At 49.3% G+C, this 25835-nt stretch overlaps 1 protein-coding gene, 1 long non-coding RNA gene and 1 pseudogene across 5 annotated transcripts; 2 read left to right on the forward strand and 1 right to left on the reverse strand.

Moving 5' to 3' along the window:
• The window catches only part of LOC116406442, a 954163-nt pseudogene that overhangs the window by 152505 nt on the left and 775823 nt on the right, over positions 1 to 25835 (reverse strand).
• On the forward strand, positions 5279 to 14192 carry neu3.1 (sialidase 3 (membrane sialidase) gene 1). The gene is given in 3 exon segments (NM_001310105.1): positions 5279 to 5348; positions 11336 to 11545; positions 12816 to 14192. Coding segments are annotated over 2 exon segments (1194 nt in total). The 5' UTR covers positions 5279 to 5348; positions 11336 to 11344; the 3' UTR covers positions 13809 to 14192.
• Positions 14610 to 17018, forward strand: LOC116408635. Of its 4 annotated transcripts, none has more exons than XR_004221080.1 (2): positions 14610 to 15814; positions 15979 to 17018. It is a non-coding gene; the product is annotated as an uncharacterized LOC116408635 (long non-coding RNA). The 4 variants fall into 4 exon arrangements; XR_004221081.1 differs by having other exon boundaries at positions 16010 to 17018; XR_004221083.1 differs by having other exon boundaries at positions 14610 to 15783.

Below are 25835 nucleotides of genomic sequence, written 5' to 3' on the forward strand. Positions count from 1 at the left end.
TACCCCCTTATGTACGACAACAGTTAATATGGTGGATGGTTCCGAAGAACCTAGAGAGGAAACAACGGTTGGGAAGGATTCAGTGGGAAGTATTAACCTCAGATGCTTCAGCCACAGGTTGGGGGGCACATTTGACGACGGAGTCTGCTCAGGGTCTTTGGAAGTACAGACTACACGAAGTCCCTTCGAATGTTCTAGAGATAAGAGCACTTTGGGAAGCAATCCAGATATTTGGCCCAGTTCTCAGAGGGAAGGCTCTTCTGTGCAGACTGGACAATACGGTAGCAGTACAATACATAAAGAAGCAAGGTGGAACCAGAAGTCTATCTCTTCTGAGCGAGATCACACCCATTATGAATTGGGCAGAGCAGAATGTCTCCAACCTGTCGGCCCTCTATTTACCAGGCAAACAAAATATTTACGCAGATTTTCTGAGCCGAACACAAGTTCAGCCGGGAGAATGGGAGTTGGAGGAAAAAGTGTTCAGCTTTATTACCAAAACATGGGGTCTTCCAGAAGTAGATCTTTTTGCAACTTCTTCCAACAGGAAAGTGAAGAGATTTATGACAAGATTTCCTTCGAAAGGTGCAGAGGCAGTGGATGCCTTAACTGCCCAATGGCAGTTCAAGAAGGGATATGCCTTTCCCCCCTTTCCCTTGTTACTCCCACTTTTGAAGAGAATAGCCGCAGAAAGAGTAACGATAATTCTGATAGCACCCCTTTGGCCGCGGAGAGTTTGGTTCCCGATCCTGAGGAATTTGGCTTGCTGTCCACCTATCATGTTGAACCAATTTCTCTGTCTGCTACATCAAGGTCCCATTCAACATCCAGATCCCCAGATCTTCAATTTAGCGGCTTGGAAGTTGAAGAGTCTAGATTAAGAGAAGTTGGGTGTTCGGAACGGGTTATATCCACCCTCATGGCCTCTAGAAAACCTTCAACGAAGTCGACATATTACAGAATCTGGGATAAATTTGTTCAGTGGTGTCGGGATAAAAATCTTGATCCAGTTAAACCAGCTACTGTCGAAGTATTGGAATTTCTTCAGATGGGACTAGATAAGGGACTAAGTCCTAGTGCTCTAAAAGTACAGATATCAGCTATCTCAGCTCTTTCAGGAATAAGACTTTCCAATGATATACTCATTCAGAGATTTTGTGTGGCCATGGCGAAACTTAAGCCTAAGGTGAGATCTTTTTGTCCTCCATGGGATCTTACAAAAGTACTTGCTATGTTAGCGGAATCTCCTTTTATCCCATTGGAAAAACTGTCTGACAACCTAATGTGCTGGAAAGTCGCCTTCCTGATCGCGATTGTCTCTGCCAGGCGTATCAGTGAACTACAGGCCTTATCAGTTAAGCCAGAATTTTGTCAGTGTCTTTCGGATAAAGTCATTTTAAGACCAGATCATTCATTTTTACCAAAGATTATGTCAAATTTTCATCTTTCACAGGATATAATTATTCCCAAAATTCCTGAAGAATTAGTTAAATCTCATCCCAAGTTAGGGGAATTGGATCCGGCTAGAATCCTGGAAGTGTTTATTAAAAAAACCGAACCAATTAGAAAGACTGATCATCTATTTGTGATTCTTCAGGGAGCACGTAAAGGCAATATGGCTTCTAAAAAAACAATAAGCAGATGGATTACATCCTGTATTTCTAAAGCATATAAGGAGCAGGGGCTACAAATACCTCAAAATTTGAAAGCTCATTCCACAAGAGCGGTTGCTACTTCTTGGGCTGTTAAAGGGGATGTGTCGGTTGAGGAGGTGTGCAGGGCGGCCACTTGGGCCAGTCCAGAGACCTTTATTCGATTTTACAAGCTGGATGTCCGTAGTCAGCAGGACTCGACCTTTGGATTATCTATTTTGAATTCTGTTAATGAGTAAAGATATTTGCAGCATAATATAAGTTTTGTTTCTGTCTTTTTTCCCCCCCTGCTAGCGTTGGTAAATCCCATGGTATATGCTGTTTCAAGGAGTCCAGGAATGAGGGAAATTCTATCATACTTACCGTAATTTCTCTTTCCTGGACTCCGAAGAAACAGCATATACCATGCCCGCCCAGGTTAAGGGCTTTAAAACTAGACAGTGAGTCTGGGGGGAGGGATGGTTTATATGCATTTTTAATTGGGAAGGTAGAGGTGGGGGCCTGTCCTATCAACTGAAGGGGCGGGGATAACCCATGGTATATGCTGTTTCTTCGGAGTCCAGGAAAGAGAAATTACGGTAAGTATGATAGAATTTCCCTCATTCTCTCCAAGGGTTCAGCCATTTTACATATGTAATTCCCAGGTATACACTGGCGCCTGTGGGTTTTCTCCCCCGTACAAAGGGCTCTAATTATTCACTGATCTCATATTTATGTATATATTTGATTTTACTATTTATTAGTTATCGGACACTTTGTATACTCAATATTGTATCTACATATGTTTGTAATGAAGCGAGTGAGGCAGTGAATAAACCCCCCACTTCTGATTCCCCTCAGTCACAGGGGGTTATTTCTAATACCCCGAGGCACAAGTGCTAGACCAGTAAGGGGGAACAACTATACCTACGTGCCTCCCCGGCTCCATTTAGCTACACAGCAGCTTTGTTTACATAAACTATAGTAGTGTTTCTAAAGCAAAGACACAACTTTTACCAGAGCAGGGCAACAGTAACTGTAACCTTGGGGAACCTGGCAAATGTTACTTGCCCCTTGATAATACCAGAGTGCATTTTTTTGTGAAGTTTCTGCTGTTTCCTGAGTCCGGCTTCTCTGGTGAAGCTTTTGCCACAGTCGGAGCATAAGAACAGTCTCTTGAGCGTGTGCAAAATAAGCAATAAGCAAGAAAGAGGGTGGGAAGATGGGATGATATATCCAGTTGCCTTCTTTGGCACCATTTTCTTAAAAGTCAGTCAAAGGGCGTATTTGCTCTGGAAAATGGTGTCAGGTCTTGGAATTTGCCTTTTATCAGAGACTGGATGGAGGGCATTAGAGTGAATGGGCTTTCAGACTGGGGAGGGGTATTTTTTGAACACATTTCTTAGGGATTTAGGCTCTTGAAGGAAGGGAATTTCAGTTTGAGGGAACTGGAAAGTCTTTCTAGAGGAGTTGGTGGCGAGTCAGTACTTAAATTCTTTTTTGCTTCTTCCCTGGGCCCGAGTGACTGTCCTACTGAGAAAACTAGATTTTGCTAGAGAGCAGAAGTCTCCCAGACAAGTTGGTGGTTGGCAATTTAATGGAAGCTTTTTGTTAGAGGGAAGTTGAATTCCCTGAGTATTGTGAATAGGTTCCGCCCATGGGACTGTGTTAGCTACAGAACTAGAAAGAGATCTGGGCTTGTATTTAGGAAGTTTCATTTAGAGAAGGAGACCAGATGATGAGGTGCAACAAATCCTTTAGGGACAGTAGGGAACCATGCATCTAAATGGTATGAAAATGCTGAGAGAATTATATTATAAAATTGGGTATAAATAAGGAATTATATCATAAAATTGGGTATAAATAAGGGCAGGGTCGGACTGGGGGGTGCAGGGCCCACCGGGGCTCCCGCCCCAGGGGCCCAAAATGGTCCCCAGGCGCGTCCCCTAACCCCCCCAAGGGCCCCCCTAACCCCCCCGAAGGGCCCCCGCCTGACGTCCTCCCCGAGCGCGTATAAATTGAACGCGTCGGGGAGGAACAGTCAGTAGCGGGGAGCGCCGGCAAAGGTCGGACTGGGCCGCTGGGGCCCACTAGGGCCGGGGCCCACCGGGATTTTTCCCGGTGTCCCGGCGGCCCAGTCCGACCCTGAATAAGGGGAAAAAATCCACATTTTTTTCTTGTAGAAGGCTTGCACATCATATTATCATTCAAAATCCTTTATTCTCCATCAAAACATTAAAAACTGCCCACAGTGGACTTAATCAAAAAAGCCTTTTGTGGACGAAAACTCCATGTAACTGTAACTGGAGTCCAAAGCCAGACTTGGATTTCTTACTATTGAGTGCTATTCTGATAGCCTGAGTCTGAGCTTTCAGAAGAAGCCTAACCTATTGTTTCTCCCACTCCCATGTAACTGGAGGAGTCCCAAGCCGGACTTGGATTTGTTACTATTGAGTGCTAGTCTGATACCTACTGGGAGCTGCTATTTTGCTCCCTTCTCATTGTTCTGCTGATCGGCTGCTGGGGGTGAGGGGGGGGGATATCACTCCAACTTGCAGCACAGCAGTAAAGTGTGAGTAAAGTTTATCAGAGCACAGGTCACATGGCTGTGGCACCCTGGAAAATGAAGAATATGGCTAGCCCCATGGGAAAATAGATTACAATGCAGGATTCTGCCGGAGAAGCTCTATTAACTGATTTTTTTAATTTAAAAAAAAACAAAAAACACATATTTTCCCATATCAGTATTCCTTTAAAATGACTGTTCAGTTGAAACCCTAAATCCTATTTAAGAATGAAAGAGAGTAACAATAAAGCCCCCAGGACTGCCTGGGCCAGAGGCCAGAGGGCCTTGTGCTCCCAAAAAGAGAAATTTATTTTTTTCTCCGCTCAGACAAAAAAAATAATACGTCAAGTCAAAATTGCAATTGGTCGCTTTCTAGAGACTGCTTTTTATCATAGCAAAATGTCACTTTTTGAGTCGAGTGTGAGCTCACATGGCCCAGCTTACGAAGTCCCTATTACATTTACTGACACTGTGAGCCAGTGACTCTGCCTGTATGTAGGAGTGTGGGCTAGTAGCCCGGCCACTGCCCCACAGAGCTGCCCAGCTATTCTATTGCTCAGTCTGTACAGTATCCAGTCACTAGCCAGTATTTATTACACCCCCAGTCCTGGGCTATTTGCCCCTTTATACTGTAAACAGACGGCTGGCTCAGTGACCAACTAGTATTGCTTTGTGGCAGCCTGGGCACTGTGCTGGGATGGACCCTGACAGGACTTTGTGCCCTTCTCCATAATAACAGCCCCTCATATAACCATACAATATACCCTCCCATGAAGACAGGAGGAGAGCATTAATGAATGCGCAGGTAGGAGCCAGGTCATAACTGCCCCACAAAGGGGTAATTACAGATAAACAACCCCTCATAGGCTTTAGAGCCAGCAGCCATCTCCACAGAGCAGCTGACAGCCCCACCATTAACACAACACTAGAGAAAAATCTCAAGATCCCGGGGTTTTGTCTGAACAATTGGTCGTTGAGAGAGATAAGCCAATCAGCTTGCTGATAACGGAAGAGAAGACACAAGCAGGAACTATACAGAGATCTGATTGGTTCAATATGTCAGCTGATAAAACCTGCACAGTGTAGTCCCGGGGCTGCAAGGCAGTAGCTGTGAGTGAGGGGAGCGGAGACCCCAATATCCACCGGGGAAGGTAAAGCCCTGAATTAGCCGGGGGGGGGGGGGCAGACACAGGGAAACAACAACCCCTAGTGCCGGGGTGGGAACACAGGTTAACTATTGCTCTTCCTGATTAACTATTGCTCTTCCTGATCCTGAGCCCCTCCCCTGATGGGCTTTTTGCATTATAAACTGAAATACAACTCTGAGCAGGGGGTGCTGGGAAATAGCTGGAGGGCTGCACTTGTCTAATGTGTATAGGAATTATGTGTGTCTTATCCTTCCCACAGACTCCCTGTTACTCCCCCCCCCCAGTCCACTGCTACTATAGGCACCATCTCTCCCTACTATACCTGCTATCCCACAGCCCCAGTCCCTTCCCAGAGGCTATTACCCCCCCACTGCTACTATAGGCACCATCTCTCCCTACTATACCTGCTATCCCACAGCCCCAGTCCCTTCCCAGAGGCTATTATCCCCCCACTGCTACTATAGGCACCATCTCTCCCTACTATACCTGCTATCCCACAGCCCCAGTCCCTTCCCAGAGGCTATTATCCCCCCCACTGCTACTATAGGCACCATCTCTCCCTACTATACCTGCTATCCCACAGCCCCAGTCCCTTCCCAGAGGCTATTATCCCCCCACTGCTACTATAGGCACCATCTCTCCCCTACTATACCTGCTATCCCACAGCCCCAGTCCCTTCCCAGAGGCTATTATCCCCCCACTGCTACTATAGGCACCATCTCTCCCTACTATACCTGCTATCCCACAGCCCCAGTCCCTTCCCAGAGGCTATTATCCCCCCACTGCTACTATAGGCACCATCTCTCCCTACTATACCTGCTATCCCACAGCCCCAGTCCCTTCCCAGAGGCTATTATCCCCCCACTGCTACTATAGGCACCATCTCTCCCTACTATACCTGCTATCCCACAGCCCCAGTCCCTTCCCAGAGGCTATTATCCCCCCACTGCTACTATAGGCACCATCTCTCCCTACTATACCTGCTATCCCACAGCCCCAGTCCCTTCCCAGAGGCTATTATCCCCCCACTGCTACTATAGGCACCATCTCTCCCTACTATACCTGCTATCCCACAGCCCAGTCCTTCCAGAGGCTATTATCCCACTGCTACTATAGGCACCATCTCTCCCTACTATACCTGCTATCCCACAGCCCCAGTCCCTTCCCAGAGGCTATTATCCCCCCACTGCTACTATAGGCACCATCTCTCCCTACTATACCTGCTATCCCACAGCCCCAGTCCCTTCCCAGAGGCTATTATCCCCCCACTGCTACTATAGGCACCATCTCTCCCTACTATACCTGCTATCCCACAGCCCCAGTCCCTTCCCAGAGGCTATTATCCCCCCACTGCTACTATAGGCACCATCTCTCCCTACTATACCTGCTATCCCACAGCCCCAGTCCCTTCCCAGAGGCTATTATCCCCCCACTGCTACTATAGGCACCATCTCTCCCTACTATACCTACTATCCCACAGCCCCAGTCCCTTCCCAGAGGCTATTATCCCCCCACTGCTACTATAGGCACCATCTCTCCCTACTATACCTGCTATCCCACAGCCCCAGTCCCTTCCCAGAGGCTATTATCCCCCCACTGCTACTATAGGCACCATCTCTCCCTACTATACCTGCTATCCCACAGCCCCAGTCCCTTCCCAGAGGCTATTATCCCCCACTGCTACTATAGGCACCATCTCTCCCTACTATACCTGCTATCCCACAGCCCCAGTCCCTTCCAGAGGCTATTATCCCCCCACTGCTACTATAGGCACCATCTCTCCCTACTATACCTGCTATCCCACAGCCCCAGTCCCTTCCCAGAGGCTATTATCCCCCCACTGCTACTATAGGCACCATCTCTCCCTACTATACCTGCTATCCCACAGCCCCAGTCCCTTCCCAGAGGCTATTATCCCACTGCTACTATAGGCACCATCTCTCCCTACTATACCTGCTATCCCACAGCCCCAGTCCCTTCCCAGAGGCTATTATCCCCCACTGCTACTATAGGCACCATCTCTCCCTACTATACCTGCTATCCCACAGCCCCAGTCCCTTCCCAGAGGCTATTATCCCCCCACTGCTATTATAGGCACCATCTCTCCCTACTATACCTGCTATCCCACAGCCCCAGTCCCTACCCAGAGGCTATTATCCCCCCACTGCTACTATAGGCACCATCTCTCCCTACTATACCTGCTATCCCCACAGCCCCAGTCCCTTCCCAGAGGCTATTATCCCCCCACTGCTACTATAGGCACCATCTCTCCCTACTATACCTGCTATCCCACAGCCCCAGTCCCTTCCCAGAGGCTATTATCCCCCCACTGCTACTATAGGCACCATCTCTCCCTACTATACCTGCTATCCCACAGCCCCAGTCCCTTCCCAGAGGCTATTATCCCCCCACTGCTACTATAGGCACCATCTCTCCCTACTATACCTGCTATCCCACAGCCCCAGTCCCTTCCCAGAGGCTATTATCCCCCCACTGCTACTATAGGCACCATCTCTCCCTACTATACCTGCTATCCCACAGCCCCAGTCCCTTCCCAGAGGCTATTATCCCCCCACTGCTACTATAGGCACCATCTCTCCCTACTATACCTGCTATCCCACAGCCCCAGTCCCTTCCCAGAGGCTATTATCCCCCCACTGCTACTATAGGCACCATCTCTCCCTACTATACCTGCTATCCCACAGCCCCAGTCCCTTCCCAGAGGCTATTATCCCACTGCTACTATAGGCACCATCTCTCCCTACTATACCTGCTATCCCACAGCCCCAGTCCCTTCCCAGAGGCTATTATCCCCCCACTGCTACTATAGGCACCATCTCTCCCTACTATACCTGCTATCCCACAGCCCCAGTCCCTTCCCAGAGGCTATTATCCCCCCACTGTTACTATAGGCACCATCTCTCCCTACTATACCTGCTATCCCACAGCCCCAGTCCCTTCCCAGAGGCTATTATCCCCCCACTGCTACTATAGGCACCATCTCTCCCTACTATACCTGCTATCCCACAGCCCCAGTCCCTTCCCAGAGGCTATTATCCCACTGCTACTATAGGCACCATCTCTCCCTACTATACCTGCTATCCCACAACCCCAGTCCCTTCCCAGAGGCTATTATCCCCCACTGTTACTATAGGCACCATCTCTCCCTACTATACCTGCTATCCCACAGCCCCAGTCCCTTCCCAGAGGCTATTATCCCCCCACTGCTACTATAGGCACCATCTCTCCCTACTATACCTGCTATCCCACAGCCCCAGTCCCTTCCCAGAGGCTATTATCCCACTGCTACTATAGGCACCATCTCTCCCTACTATACCTGCTATCCCACAGCCCCAGTCCCTTCCCAGAGGCTATTATCCCACTGCTACTATAGGCAACCATCTCTCCCTACTATACCCTGCTATCCCACAGCCCCAGTCCCTTCCCAGAGGCTATTATCCCCCCACTGCTACTATAGGCACCATCTCTCCCTACTATACCTGCTATCCCACAGCCCCAGTCCCTTCCCAGAGGCTATTATCCCCCACTGCTACTATAGGCACCATCTCTCCCTACTATACCTGCTATCCCACAGCCCCAGTCCCTTCCCAGAGGCTATTATCCCCCACTGCTACTATAGGCACCATCTCTCCCTACTATACCTGCTATCCCACAGCCCCAGTCCCTTCCCAGAGGCTATTATCCCCCACTGCTATTATAGGCACCATCTCTCCCTACTATACCTGCTATCCCACAGCCCCAGTCCCTACCCAGAGGCTATTATCCCCCCACTGCTACTATAGGCACCATCTCTCCCTACTATACCTGCTATCCCACAGCCCCAGTCCCTTCCCAGAGGCTATTATCCCCCCACTGCTACTATAGGCACCATCTCTCCCTACTATACCTGCTATCCCACAGCCCCAGTCCCTTCCCAGAGGCTTTTATCCCCCCACTGCTACTATAGGCACCATCTCTCCCTACTATACCTGCTATCCCACAGCCCCAGTCCCTTCCCAGAGGCTATTATCCCCCCACTGCTACTATAGGCACCATCTCTCCCTACTATACCTGCTATCCCACAGCCCCAGTCCCTTCCCAGAGGCTATTATCCCCCCACTGCTACTATAGGCACCATCTCTCCCTACTATACCTGCTATCCCACAGCCCCAGTCCCTTCCCAGAGGCTATTATCCCCCCACTGCTACTATAGGCACCATCTCTCCCTACTATACCTGCTATCCCACAGCCCCAGTCCCTTCCCAGAGGCTATTATCCCCCCACTGCTACTATAGGCACCATCTCTCCCTACTATACCTGCTATCCCACAGCCCCAGTCCCTTCCCAGAGGCTATTATCCCACTGCTACTATAGGCACCATCTCTCCCTACTATACCTGCTATCCCACAGCCCCAGTCCCTTCCCAGAGGCTATTATCCCCCCACTGCTACTATAGGCACCATCTCTCCCTACTATACCTGCTATCACACAGCCCCAGTCCCTTCCCAGAGGCTATTATCCCCCCACTGCTACTATAGGCACCATCTCTCCCTACTATACCTGCTATCCCACAGCCCCAGTCCCTTCCCAGAGGCTATTATCCCCCCACTGCTACTATAGGCACCATCTCTCCCTACTATACCTGCTATCCCACAGCCCCAGTCCCTTCCCAGAGGCTATTATCCCCCCACTGCTACTATAGGCACCATCTCTCCCTACTATACCTGCTATCCCACAGCCCCAGTCCCTTCCCAGAGGCTATTATCCCCCCACTGCTACTATAGGCACCATCTCTCCCTACTATACCTGCTATCCCACAGCCCCAGTCCCTACCCAGAGGCTATTATCCCCCCACTGCTACTATAGGCACCATCTCTCCCTACTATACCTGCTATCCCACAGCCCCAGTCCCTTCCCAGAGGCTGTTATCCCCCCACTGCTACTATAGGCACCATCTCTCCCTACTATACCTGCTATCCCACAGCCCCAGTCCCTTCCCAGAGGCTATTATCCCCCCACTGCTACTATAGGCACCATCTCTCCCTACTATACCTGCTATCCCACAGCCCCAGTCCCTTCCCAGAGGCTATTATCCCCCCACTGCTACTATAGGCACCATCTCTCCCTACTATACCTGCTATCCCACAGCCCCAGTCCCTTCCCAGAGGCTATTATCCCCCCACTGCTACTATAGGCACCATCTCTCCCTACTATACCTGCTATCCCACAGCCCCAGTCCCTTCCCAGAGGCTATTATCCCCCCACTGCTACTATAGGCACCATCTCTCCCTACTATACCTGCTATCCCACAGCCCCAGTCCCTTCCCAGAGGCTATTATCCCACTGCTACTATAGGCACCATCTCTCCCTACTATACCTGCTATCCCACAGCCCCAGTCCCTTCCCAGAGGCTATTATCCCCCCACTGCTACTATAGGCACCATCTCTCCCTACTATACCTGCTATCCCACAGCCCCAGTCCCTTCCCAGAGGCTATTATCCCCCCACTGCTACTATAGGCACCATCTCTCCCTACTATACCTGCTATCCCACAGCCCCAGTCCCTTCCCAGAGGCTATTATCCCCCCACTGCTACTATAGGCACTATCTCTCCCTACTATACCTGCTATCCCACAGCCCCAGTCCCTTCCCAGAGGCTATTATCCCCCCACTGCTACTATAGGCACCGTCTCACCAATCTGCAGTTCGGGGTATAAATAGGTCGGTAGCCCCAGGCTGTAGGACCTTATTAGAAGTATAATAGCTCTGAGGCAGAGAGACATGGGGATTTTATATAAATAGTCCTGGGAGGATGAGGAGGAGGTGTATAACAGAGCACATTAATAAGAAATCACAGTAAATAATACATCTATGGAATAGGCACTAAAGCCATTACTTTACCCACTTTGTTACCCCAAGGGGCAGTTATTACAATATGTATATGTGGCACCAGGATGCAGTCAGTCAGTATTTATTCTCTGTTTGTGCAGCCGCGCATCATGGATACACCAAGCACTTCAGGCGCAGTGACTCTGTTTGGAAAAGAAGACAACGGATTCGTCCACCGTATCCCGGCCCTTCTCTACATCCAGCAGCCTCCCACCTTTCTGGCCTTTGCAGAGAAACGCTCCTCTCCCAGGGACCAGGATGCTCTGTTCATAGTAATGAGGAGAGGGGTGGAACAGAACGGGGTTCTGCATGTGAGTGGATTGATATGAGCATTGATATAATAGGATCTGTGTCACTGGTACAGAGTGCTCTATCTGATCCCCCCCATTGTAAGCAGCAGTCCTGCCCTGCTTTATGGCTGAGATTTTAGCTATCTGTATAACAGAGCATTCTGTCACAGTGGCACAGATCCTATCTGATCCCCCCATTGTAAGCAGCAGTCCTGCCCTGCTTTATGGCTGAGATTCTAGCTATCTGTATAACAGAGCATTCTGTCACAGTGGCACAGATCCTATCTGATCCCCCCATTGTAAGCAGCAGTCCTGCCCTGCTTTATGGCTGAGATTCTAGCTATCTGTATAACAGAGCATTCTGTCACAGTGGCACAGATCCTATCTGATCCCCCCATTGTAAGCAGCAGTCCTGCCCTGCTTTATGGCTGAGATTCTAGCTATCTGTATAACAGAGCATTCTGTCACAGTGGCACAGATCCTATCTGATCCCCCCATTGTAAGCAGCAGTCCTGCCCTGCTTTATGGCTGAGATTCTAGCTATCTGTATAACAGAGCATTCTGTCACAGTGGCACAGATCCTATCTGATCCCCCCATTGTAAGCAGCAGTCCTGCCCTGCTTTATGGCTGAGATTCTAGCTATCTGTATAACAGAGCATTCTGTCACAGTGGCACAGATCCTATCTGATCCCCCCATTGTAAGCAGCAGTCCTGCCCTGCTTTATGGCTGAGATTCTAGCTATCTGTATAACAGAGCATTCTGTCACAGTGGCACAGATCCTATCTGATCCCCCCATTGTAAGCAGCAGTCCTGCCCTGCTTTATGGCTGAGATTCTAGCTATCTGTATAACAGAGCATTCTGTCACAGTGGCACAGATCCTATCTGATCCCCCCATTGTAAGCAGCAGTCCTGCCCTGCTTTATGGCTGAGATTCTAGCTATCTGGATAACAGAGCATTCTGTCACAGTGGCACAGATCCTATCTGATCCCCCCATTGTAAGCAGCAGTCCTGCCCTGCTTTATGGCTGAGATTCTAGCTATCCTATCTGATTTTTTATCTCATTCCCGCTCTTAGTATCTGAAACCTATTGATTGCACCTCTGCAGGATTTGGGGCCCTTAATGGTATTAATTATTAATTAACGGTTGAGGTAAGAAAGCTTAGGCAGATGTTGGAAACATCACCATCTATGGAAACTGGTGATATACTGTAACAACTATAAGGAGATAACTGAACATGGGGGTAACACAGTCGGTTCTTTAGTGATGTGTTTGTTATTTTGTTGCAGTGGGAGAATGAGAGAGTCGTGGCAAACGCCAAGATGCCGGGGTGTCGCACCATGAACCCCTGCCCCGTGTACGATGAGAAAACCAAGACCTTGTTCCTTTTCTTTATCTGCGTGAGAAGAAACGTCTCTGAGATGCACCAGATCCTGACGGGGAGGAACGCCGCCCGGCTGTGCTGCGTCACCAGCAACGACCTCGGCACAAACTGGAGTCTCCTGAAGGAGCTGACGGAGGAGATTCTTGGTGAGGATCTGAGAAACTGTGCCACGCTGGCAGTGGGACCCGGGCACGGCATCCAGGCACCTTCTGGGAGGCTGATTGTACCTGCCTACCTCTATTATATCCACTGCCGGATGTGCTGCCTGCCTATTCCCTTCTGGACTAAGCCCCACTCCTTTACCATCTACAGTGATGACCAAGGGAGTAGTTGGCACAAGGGGGACATGCTCTGGGGGCAGAAGACGGTAGAATGTGAAATGGCCGAGGTCGTCTGTAGAAATGGCTCCCACCTCCTGTACTGTAGCGCTCGGACGGGAAAGCATTTCCGAGTGGAGGCAGTTAGCCAGAACCAGGGGATGGCATTTGCCAACTCTCATTACTGCCAGGAACTGTGCGAGCCCCCCCACGGCTGCCAGGGAAGCGTAGTGTGCTATGAGCCCCTAGAGGAGGCCGAAGAGTTAGAAAAGACTGGCAGTGAAGCCAACCAATCGCTGACTGGGGAAGGCACCACTTCATGGCTCATTTATTCACACCCGACCAGCAGCACCAGGAGAGTGGACTTGGGCATCTACGTCAACAAGAGTCCATTAGAGCCAAACAGTTGGACCCAGCCCTGGATCATCTGCAGGGGCCCAAGTGGGTATTCAGACTTGGCAGTGTGCCAGGATACCCACGCCGTCGGATGCCTCTACGAGTGTGGCCTCAACGCCTGCGAGAAGATCGACTTCAGAAGGTTCTCTATACAGGAGCTGATGGACAAAGTGCCAAGCGCTTAACTGGCAGAATAATTGCATTGCACCCCTGCATGCTGCGCAGTCTCTGCTTTATGCGACGCCGAATGGTTCAGCGCAATGAAAGGACCAGTGCTTTCAGCATTACGGGATTTGCTTGCTTGGTCGCCGCAGAGACGAGGGTTATTATAGCTGCCAACAATACAGGGCTACAGCCTGACACAGTAGGTCCCACAGGTCTGGGTTAGCGTTGCTTGGGAGACCTGGACCAGTGGCACTGGGGGCTCAGCCTGAAGGCCAGTTATGGTGGCGTGGTTTCCTCAGAAGCTTTCCATGTCATACCAACAGTCGGAAAGGGAAGAGGTCTCTGCCCTCCAAGGCTTTGTTTCAAACGCAGATCTTTATTAAAATTTAAGGAATTCTGATACAGGAAAACATGCTTCTCCAGCAGAATCCTGCACTGTAATCTGTTTTTCCCATGGGGCTAGCCATATTCTTCATTTCCCAGGGTGCCACAGCCATGTGACCTGTGCTCTGATAAACTTCAGGCACACTTAACTGCTGCGCTGCAAGTTGGAGTGATATCTCCCCCCCCCCCCTCCCCCCCAGCAGCCAATCAGCAGAACAATGGGAAGGGAGCAAGATAGCAGCTCCCAGTAGGTATCAGAATAGCACTCAATAGTAAGAAATCCAAGTCCGGCTTGGGACTCCTCCAGTTACATGGGAGTAGGAGAAACAATAGGTTAGCTGAAAGCAGTTCTAATGTGTAGCGCTGGCTGAAAGCTCAGACTCAGGCACAATGCACTGAGATGGCGCCTACACACCAATATTACAGCTACAAATACATTTGTTGGTTCAAGAATAAAAGGTTAAATGGCAGAGGGAATTATTTGCTGTGTAACAGTGTCATTTAGAGATAAACAGTGCCTCATAAACATTATGACAGTGTCCCTTTTAGTAAAAACATCCAGCCTCACTTGACTCGTTTTGGGCGCGTCTGCCCCTAATCATACGCAATATTATCATTGACATGATTAAGGGCGGATGCACATAAACACGTCAGGTGACTGATGATGCTGGATTATTTTAATACATTTCAAAAAAGATCTGCATTTCAACTGAATCCTTGGCGTACGGAGGCCTCTTTCCCTTTCTCTCAGATTGTTTTTACATCTGTAACCTTTTTATTGGTCATTAGCTAAAACCCCCACCCAACTGAATTATAAACCTCCAAGGGGTCTTGAAATGACAATATCTGACTGCTCTAAGGGAAATGCCAGGTTAGTAGGAAATTCATTTATTGGCAAAGCCCAGAAAGTCTCACCAAATGTGCCACTAGGGGGTGCTGTTTGAATAGAGCTTATTAATCATCACTGGGCATAACATAATATTAGGTGGTAATATTTGGGGTGAAAAGCTCTGTCCTTATTTCCCCAGTCCTGTTATTAATTGGGGCCCAGATTCAATTTCTGTACCAGCTGTACTTACAGTGTAATATGATGAATTCTGCTCTGTGTGGATCTGTGAATTGCGATATTATATATATATATATCTATATCAGAGCTGGGGAGCGGGCAAAGTACCCCACATACCCTTAGGGCCCCAAATCAGCATAAATAAATATTGTGCCTTCCCTTCTGCCTTTTACTGAACCCCAACTCCCAGAAGGGGCAGTGAATTGCAGGTGGGGGATCCACAGACACCAGAACAAATCCCATTACATTGCATTGAGCCCCACTAGGTACCCCTTACATTGCATTGAGCCCCACTAGGTACCCCTTACATTGCATTGAGCCCCACTAGGTACCCCTTACATTGCATTGAGCCCCACTAGGTACCCCTTACATTGCATTGAGCCCCACTAGGTACCCCTTACATTGCATTGAGCCCCACTAGGTACCCCTTACATTGCATTGAGCCCCACTAGGTACCCCTTACATTGCATTTGGCCCCACTAGGTACCCCTTACATTGCATTGGGCCCCACTAGGTACCCCTTACATTGCATTGGGCCCCACTAGGTACCCCTTACATTGCATTGAGCCCCACTAGGTACCCCTTACATTGCATTGGGCCCCACTAGGTACCCCTTACATTGCATTGGGCCCCACTAGGTACCCCTTACATTGCATTGGGCCCCACTAGGTACCCCTTACATTGCATTGGGCCCACTAGGTACCCCTTACATGATTGGCCCCCCTATTGAGCCCCACTAGGTACCCCTTACATTGCATTGAGCCCCACCAGGTACCCCTTACATTGCATTGAGCCCCACCAGGTACCCCTTACATTGCATTGAGCCCCACCAGGTACCCCTTACATTGCATTGGGCCCCACCAGGTACCCCTTACATTGCATTGAGCCCCACCAGTTACCCCTTACATTGCATTGAGCCCCACCAGGTACCCCATACAGGCAGAGGGGCCAAATAAGCCAATATTTGGTGTTACAGGCCTTTCCTTACAGCAGGGTTTCTTAAAGCAGTAGTTACCTTTAATTCAACTTTTAGTATGTTGTAGAAATGTGTATTCAAAGTAACTTTTTAATTAGTCTCCTCCCCTAAATTAGAGAGGTTTCAGATGTTTTTTTTTCCTTCCTTTGGATCAACTAGTAGTTAGGCAGGTTATATATAGGCATTAAGGTTGAACTTGACGGACATACGTCTTTTTTCAACCTAACTTACTATGTAGCGATTTGTTTTTCCCCGGAGAATGAGGATCATGTGCAACATTTACACAGTGTAAAGTCAGCTCAGTAAAATAAAAAATGGAATTTACATGTTAATTATATAAGTAATTTTATTTACAATCATTAACGAATCCCACAGGTTATTATGGGAGCTCTGAGTTCTATCAGGATCCAACACTGTAGTACAGGAGATCCCAAACGTCTCGTTGGGGGAAGCCCCGCAGGTGGAACCAACGTTTGGAATAAGCAGTGAGCTCCATGTTGGACTCTTCCTCACAGATGTCAGGGAGGCTCTATGGGCTTTAGAGCATGAACTTGACAAAGATTCCAGGGAATTTTCCTACAATCAAGAATCTCTGAGAGAAGTCCTACAGGACAGAGGTGTAACAATATCTGATTGGGCAGACTGGAAAGTCCCATTGGTCTAGAACTGCTTGTGGATATTGGTCTGGGTGATGCTCTATGTTCCCAGTAGACCATGCTGCTGTCGACGTCAAACGCTGTTAATCTTATGGCGCAAACAAGTCCAAATACCGTCTCCTCTCCAAAAAATAAAGAATACATAGTACTTGGTGAATGAGGTAAAATTCTTACCCGTTGTGGTGGAGGGTCCAGGTGCTCAGGCCCCAGACCTTCAGCTTCAGGGAGCCCATATGGGGAAATCGAGACAAACAGGCAGGCACTCCGGATAAATGAAACGTCTTAAGTAGCTCAACAAGTTGAAGTAAAACCAGTATAGTTTATTTAAACTTAAACACAATGCTATAAAGCCTTACGCGTTTTGTACATAAAAGGGTACTTAGTCATAGGCTGAATAACAATCCGCAAACGCATATTATTTAAAGCAAAAATAGCCAATCGCATTGTAAAGAGGTTGACCAATCACAATGTACGTATAATTAAAGTTTAATTACGTAACAATTGAGGTTACTTGTAAAAAAGAAGGTACAAAAGTTTCTTTGAAAATTGGAATCCACCATGAAACAAAGATTGAAATCTCAGAATGAGATCTAATATTTAGCGCTATGAATCTTTAGATCATTAGGCACTAAAATCTGAAGAATGGAATCCACAATTAGGCACAATAATCTTAAAAAATTGGTATCCACCATTAGGCACTAATGCTTTTTAGAAGACCGATACCCAAACATTGGGCACCATAGTTTTAGAAGAATAGTATTCATCATTAACCCTAACCCTAATGCCTAATGATGAATACTACTCTTCTAAAACTATGGTGCCCAATGTTTGGGTATCGGTGTTTTAAAAAGCATTAGTGCCCCAGCAGCCCAGACCCGATTCCCACAGGGAGCTCCATTGATCCACTGGTCTCCCCCGACGTGCGTCAGATAAGTTTAATTTAGGCGCACTCGGGGAAGGGGGTTGGACGAGTCTTGGGGGCCCCTGTGGGGGGGTATGAAGGCAGCAGGGGCCCCTGAGGCAGAAGCCCAGGTGGTCCCTACAACCCCCAGTCCAACATTGCACTTAAGGTCCCCATACACTATAAGATCCGCTCGCTTGGTGATGTCACCAAGCGAGCGGATCTTCACCCGATATCCCCACCTACAGGTGGGCGATATCGGGTAGCAAGTGGCTTAAAAAAAAATAATCCGATCGTTTGGCCCTGGGGCAGTCGGTTCGGGGACCGCATCAATGAGCCGATGCGGTCCCCGATCCGACTGGATTTTCTAACCTGGCCAATTGAGATCTGGACAATTTCAGGCCAGATATCGGTCGGCCAGACCGCTCGTTTCTGCCCATACAGATAATGGGGATAATGTAAGTGATTAGCGCTGCCTCGTAGCTCTGGGTTCCTGGGTTCCAGCCAGAGTGCCGTCTGCATGGAGTGTGTATGTTACCCCTGTGTCAGTAGGGCTCCTTCCTTCCACTCCCCAAATATGCACAGGCAGGTTAACTGGCTTCTGATAAAACTGCCCCCAGTGAGTGTAACAGGTGCCTCAAACTGCAAGCTCCACTGGGGCAGGAGATGATGTATATACCCCAACATCAGGAGGAAGCTACCAGTGGGGGCGGCCATCTTTCCCATGTGGATAATGAGAGAGACCCTGGTGGGGTTGGCATGGTGCTTGTTGGGAGCCTTTTTACACCAAATAGTATTGTTTCCTCCAATCAGAGTGCCGCCTCTATTGCCCCCCCAGTGGGGAAAGTGATTACCGAGAGTTGCCCTTTCATTCACCTGTTTTCTTGCAGACCCTGCAGCTGGGTTGGGGCCTAGTGACAAGGGGTCCTAGCAAGGACCTGTGATCCCTATTAGCTCTTGTGTCATGTCCTGTTCCAACCCCCCTGCAGCCCACTATCCCTGCTCCCACCTCCCATTACTCCCATTTTGTCTGTTTCCGGCTGGCAATCCCTCTTACGGAACCCCTGCCTTCTATGTCTAGCACTGGTGCGGAGGCAGCTGGGGGGCTGCAGGTGGGGGTAGCGGGGGGCCTGGGGTTGGACACCTCTGGAGGTTATACAACTGTCAAATTCATATTGAAAATTTTGGTAGAATTATATTTGTTTTCATGATTTATTTAATATGGGTTTACTGTCTTTTACTCCCACACTACTTCCTGTTACAGTTAGAGCTGCATCACTTCCTGTCAGCTGATCTCTGAGGGGGCACACAGCCCAGCACAAAATGGCGGCTTAAGGGAAATGATGTAAAAGGGCAATGTTTACTGATATATATATTCATTAAGCATTCATTCTGGGGGTGAAGTTTTCCTTTATTATTATTATTTATGAGGAAGAACAATTGGTCAGTGCTCCTAAGACTGAGGTTATGGTTATTGCCCAGAGAATGAGCTCACACCTCCCAGCATTTGGATTGGTTGGAATGGCAGATACACAAAGTGCACAAGTATATTAAAACAGACACCGTTGCCCCCATGATATATTGTGGCCCTAAGCGATTCACGACAGAGTGGCACCGCCATTCCATGACAGACTCGGGCCCCATTCCCCCAGGCCCTGGCTTGTACAGAAAAACTCAGGTTTACTTTTCGGTCAAATTGGGACCAAGGACTTGCTGGTTGGAAGCACTTTTTCCAACTTACTTGGAATTAAGTGTTTTTTATTGTTACCAGCACACAGTTCACAAGGTGGCGCCAGAGTGAGCCTGACACAAAGCCGCTCACTGCTGTGTCCCACCCCCTGCCTGCCTGTGTCCCACCCACCCCTGACCTGCCCCTGTCCCCTCTACCCTTCTGTGGCTAGGGGAAGTGCAGCTGGGTTGGGGGTATTTTATAAACTATTTTTTAAATTTTCTTCCAGCTATAGTGGAAACAGACCGCTATTTTTTATTACTAAATTACACTGTTTAAATTGCAGATAATTCACTTTTTATGGTGTGTAGGCGCCATCTCAGTGCATTGTCTGAGCTTTCAGCCAGCGCTACACATTAGAACTGCTTTCAGCTAACCTATTGTTTCTCCTACTCCCATGTAACTGGAGGAGTCCCAAGCCGGACTTGGATTTCTTACTATTGAGTGCTATTCTGATACCAACTGGGAGCTGCTATCTTGCTCCCTTCCCATTGTTCTGCTGATCGGCTGCTGGGGGTGAGGGGGGGGGGATATCACTCCAACTTGCAGCGCAGCAGTAAAGTGTGCCTGAGTCTGAGCTTTCAGCCAGCGCTACACATTAGAACTGCTTTCAGCTAACCTATTGTTTCTCCTACTCCCATGTAACTGGAGGAGTCCCAAGCCGGACTTGGATTTCTTACTATTGAGTGCTATTCTGATACCTACTGGGAGCTGCTATCTTGCTCCCTTCCCATTGTTCTGCTGATCGCTGCTGTTGGGGCCAGAATAAGGTAAAAACCCCATCTGACGCCTCTTTAATTTGTCCCAGGGGGTAAATATTCCTCCCTGACTCTAATCAGAACCTGGATCAACTTGTACTGAGAGCTATCCCCCCTACCCCTGTATTCCCTCACTTGTACTGAGAGCTATCCCCCATACCCCTGTATTCCCTCACTTGTACTGAGAGCTATCCCCCCTACCCCTGTATTCCCTCACTTGTACTGAGAGCTATCCCCCCTACCCCTGTATTCCCTCACTTGTACTGGAGAGCTATCCCCCCTACCCTGTATTCCCTCACATGTACTGAGAGCTATCCCCCCTACCCCTGGTATTCCCTCACATGTACTGAGAGCTATCCCCCTACCCCTGTATTCCCTCAACTTGTACTGAGAGCTATCTCCCCTACCCCTGTTTTCCCTCACTTTGTACTGAGAGCTATCCCCCCTACCCCTGTATTCCCTCACTTGTACTGAGAGTTATCCCCCTACCCCTGTATTCCCTCACTTGTACTGAGAGCTATCCCCCTACCCCTGTATTCCCTCACTTGTACTGAGAGCTATCCCCCCTACCCCTGTATTCCTCACTTGTACTGAGAGTTATCCCCCCTACCCTGTATTCCCCACTTGTACTGAGAGCTATCTCCCCCTACTCCTGTATTCCCTCACTTGTACTGAGAGCTATCCCCCCTACCCCTGTATTCCCTCACTTGTACTGAGAGCTATCCCCCCTACCCCTGTATTCCCTCACTTGTACTGAGAAGCTATCCCCCCTACCCCTGTATTCCCTCACTTGTACTGAGAGTATCCCCCCTACCCCTGGTATTCCCTCACTTGTACTGAGAGCTATCTCCCCTACCCCCTGTATTCCCTCACTTGTACTGAGAGCTATCCCCCCTACCCTGTATTCCCTCACTTGTACTGAGAAGCTATCCTCCCAATTCCCCTGTATTCCCTCACTTACTGAGAGTATCCCCCCTACCCCTGTATTCCCTCACTTGTACTGAGAGCTATCTCCCCTACCCCTGTATTCCCTCACTTGTACTGAGAGCTATCCCCCCTACCCCTGTATTCCCTCACTTGTACTGAGAGCTATCCCCCCTACCCCTGTATTCCCTCACTTGTACTGGAGAGTTAATCCCCCCTACCCCCTGTATTCCCTCACTTGTACTGAGAGCTATCTCCCCTACCCCTGTATTCCCTCACTTGTACTGAGAGCTATCTCCCCTACCCCTGTATTCCCTCACTTGTACTGAGAGCTATCCCCCCTACCCCTGTATTCCCTCACTTGTACTGAGAGCTATCTCCCCTACCCCTGTATTCCCTCACTTGTACTGAGAGCTATCTCCCATAACCGTGTATTCCCTCACTTGTACTGAGAGTTATCTCCCCTACCCCTGTATTCCCTCACTTGTACTGAGAGCTATCTCCCCTACCCCTGTATTCCCTCACTTGTACTGAGAGCTATCTCCCCTACCCCTGTATCCCTCACTTGTACTGAGAGCTATCTCCCATACCCCTGTATTCCCTCACTTGTACTGAGAGCTATCTCCCCTACCCCTGTATCCCTCACTTGTACTGAGAGCTATCTCCCCTACCCCTGTATTCCCTCACTTGTACTGAGAGCTATCTCCCCTACCCCTGTATTCCCTCACTTGTACTGAGCTATCCCCCCTACCCCTGTATTCCCTCACTTGTACTGAGAGTTATCTCCCCTACCCCTGTATTCCCTCACTTGTACTGAGAGCTATCTCCCCTACCCCTGTATTCCCTCACTGTACTGAGAGCTATCTCCCCTACCCCTGTATTCCCTCACTTGTACTGAGAGCTATCTCCCCTACACCCTGTATTCCCTCACTTATACTGAGAGCTATCCCCCCTACCCCTGTATTCCCTCACTTGTACTGAGAGCTATCCCCCCTACCCCTGTATTCCCTCACTTGTACTGAGAGCTATCTCCCCTACCCCTGTATTCCCTCACTTGTACTGAGAGCTATCCCCCTACCCCTGTATTCCCTCACTTGTACTGAGAGCTATCCCCCCTACCCTGTATTCCCTCACTTGTACTGAGAGCTATCCCCCTACCCCTGTATTCCTCACTTGTACTGAGAGCTATCCCCTACCCCTGTATTCCCTCACTTGTACTGAGAGCTATCCCCCTACCCCTGTATTCCCTCACTTGTACTGAGAGCTATCTCCCTACCCCTGTATTCCCTCACTTGTACTGAGAGCTATCCCCCTACCCCTGTATTCCCTCACTTGTACTGAGAGCTATCCCCCTACCCCTGTATTCCCTCACTTGTACTGAGAGTTATCTCCCTACCCCTGTATTCCCTCACTTGTACTGAGAGCTATCCCCCCTACCCCTGTATTCCCTCACTTGTACTGAGAGCTATCTCCCCTACCCTGTATTCCCTCACTTGTACTGAGAGCTATCCCCCCTACCCCTGTATTCCCTCACTTGTACTGAGAGTATCTCCCCTACCCCGTATTCCCTCACTGTACTGAGAGCTATCCCCCCTACCCCTGTATTCCCTCACTTGTACTGAGAGCTATCTCCCATAACCCTGTATTCCCTCACTTGTACTGAGAGCTATCCCCCTACCCCTGTATTCCCTCACTTGTACTGAGAGCATATTCCCCCTACCCCTGTATTCCCTCACTTGTACTGAGAGCTATCTCCCCTACCCCTGTATTCCCTCACTTGTACTGAGAGCTATCCCCCCTACCCCTGTATTCCCTCACTTGTACTGAGAGCTATCCCGCCATACCCTGTATTCCCTCACTTGTACTGAGAGCTATCCCCCATACCCCTGTATTCCCTCACTTGTAGCTGAGAGCTATCCCCCCTACCCCTGTATTCCCTCACTTGTACTGAGAGCTATCCCCTACCCCTGTATTCCTCACTTGTACTGAGAGCTATCTCCCTACCCCTGTATTCCCTCACTTGTACTGAGAGCTATCTCCCCTACCCCTGTATTCCCTCACTTGTACTGAGAGCTATCCCCCCTACCCCTGTATTCCCTCACTTGTACTGAGAGCTATCCCCTACCTGTATTCCTCACTTGTACTGAGAGCTATCCCCCTACCCCTGTATTCCCTCACATTGTACTGAGAGCTATCTCCCCTACCCCTGTTTCCCTTCACTTGTACTGAGAGCTATCTCCCCTACCCCTGTATTCCCTCACTTTACTGAGCTATCATCCCCTCCCCTGTATTCCCTCACTTGTACTGAGAGCTATCTCCCATAACCCTGTATTCCCTCACTTGTATGAGAGCTATCCCCCCTACCCCTGTATTCCCTCACTTGTACTGAGAGCTATCTCCCCTACCCCTGTATTCCCTCACTTGTACTGAGAGCTATCTCCCTACCCCTGTATTCCCTCACTTGTACTGAGGCTATCTCCCCTACCCCTGTATTCCCTCACTTGTACTGAGAGCTATCCCCCTACCCTGTATTCCCTCACTCTGTACTGAGAGCTATCTCCCCTACCCTGTATTCCCTCACTTGTACTGAGAGCTATCTCCCCTACCCCTGTATTCCCTCACTTGTACTGAGAGCTATCCCCCACCCCTTGTATTCCCTCACTTGTATCTAAGTCTATCCCCATACCCCTGTATTCCCTCACTTGTACTGAGAGCTATCCTCACCCCTGTATTCCCTCACTTGTACTGAGAGCTATCTCCCATACCCCTGTATTCCCTCACTTTACTGAGAGCTATCCCCCTACCCCTGTATTCCCTCACTTGTACTGAGAGCTATCTCCCATAACCCTGTATTCCCTCACTTGTACTGAGAAGCTATCTCCCATACCCCTGTATTCCCTCACTTGTACTGAGAGCTATCCCCCTACCCCTGTATTCCCTCACTTGTACTGAGAGCTATCTCCCCTACCCCTGTATTCCCTCACTTGTACTGAGAGCTATCTCCCCTACCCCTGTATTCCCTCACTTGTACTGAGAGCTATCCCCCCTACCCCTGTATTCCCTCACTTGTACTGAGAGCTATCTCCCCTACCCCTGTATTCCCTCACTTGTACTGAGAGCTATCCCCCTACCCCTGTATTCCCTCACTTGTACTGAGAGCTATCCCCTACCCCTGTATTCCCTCACTTGTACTGAGAACTATCTCCCCTACCCCTGTATTCCCTCACTTGTACTGAGAGCTATCTCCATACCCCTGTATTCCTCACTTGTACTGAGAGCTATCCCCCTACCCCTGTATTCCCTCACTTGTACTGAGAGCTATCCCCATACCCCTGTATTCCCTCACTTGTACTGAGAGCTATCTCCCCTACCCCTGTATTCCCTCACTTGTACTGAGAGCTATCCCCCCTACCCCTGTATTCCCTCACTTGTACTGAGAGCTATCCCCCTACCCCTGTATCCTCCTCTTGTACTGAGAGCTATCTCCCCTACCCCTGTATTCCCTCACTTGTACTGAGAGCTATCCCCCCTACCCCTGTATTCCCTCACTTGTACTGAGAGCTATCCCCCCTACCCCTGTATTCCCTCACTTGTACTGAGAGCTATCTCCCCTACCCCTGTATTCCCTCACTTGTACTGAGAGCTATCTCCAATACCCCTGTATTCCCTCACTTGTACTGAGAGCTATCCCCCATACCCCTGTATTCCCTCACTTGTACTGAGAGCTATCCCCATACCCCTGTATTCCCTCACTTGTACTGAGAGCTATCCCCCCTACCCCTGTATTCCCTCACTTGTACTGAGAGCTATCCCCCCTACCCTGTATTCCCTCACTTGTACTGAGAGCTATCTCCCCTACCCCTGTATTCCCTCACTTGTACTGAGAGCTATCCCCCCTACCCCTGTATTCCCTCACTTGTACTGAGAGCTATCCCCCTACCCCTGTATTCCCTCACTTGTACTGAGAGCTATCTCCCACTACCCCTGTATTCCCTCACTTGTACTGAGAGCTATCTCCCCTACCCCTGTATTCCCTCACTTGTACTGAGAGCTATCCCCCCTACCCCTGTATTCCCTCACTTGTACTGAGAGCTATCTCCCCCTACCCCTGTATTCCCTCACTTGTACTGAGAAGCTATCCCCCATACCCCTGTTATTCCCTCACTTGTACTGAGAGCTATCCCCCATACCCCTGTATTTCCTCACTTGTACTGAGAGCTATCCCCTACCCCTGTATTCCCTCACTTGTACTGAGAAGCTATCCCCCCTACCCCTGTATTCCCTCACTTGTACTGAGAGCTATCCCCCCTACCCCTGTATTCCCTCACTTGTACTGAGAGCTATCTCCCTACCCCCTGTATTCCCTCACTTGTTACTGAGAGCTATCTCCCCTACCCCTGTATTCCCTCACTTGTACTGAGAGCTATCCCCCCTACCCCTGTATTCCCTCCACTTGTACTGAGAGCTATCCCCCTACCCCTGTATTCCCTCACTTGTACTGAGAAGCTATCCCCCCTACCCTGTATTCCCTCACTTGTTACTGAGAGCTATCCCCCCTACCCCTGTATTCCCTCACTTGTACTGAGAGCTATCTCCCCTACCCCTGTATTCCTCACTTGTACTGAGAGCATCTCCAACCCCTGTATCTCTCTC

This window comes from Xenopus tropicalis, chromosome 2 (assembly GCF_000004195.4).
Source record: "Xenopus tropicalis strain Nigerian chromosome 2, UCB_Xtro_10.0, whole genome shotgun sequence".
Classification (NCBI taxonomy): Eukaryota; Metazoa; Chordata; class Amphibia; order Anura; family Pipidae; genus Xenopus; species Xenopus tropicalis.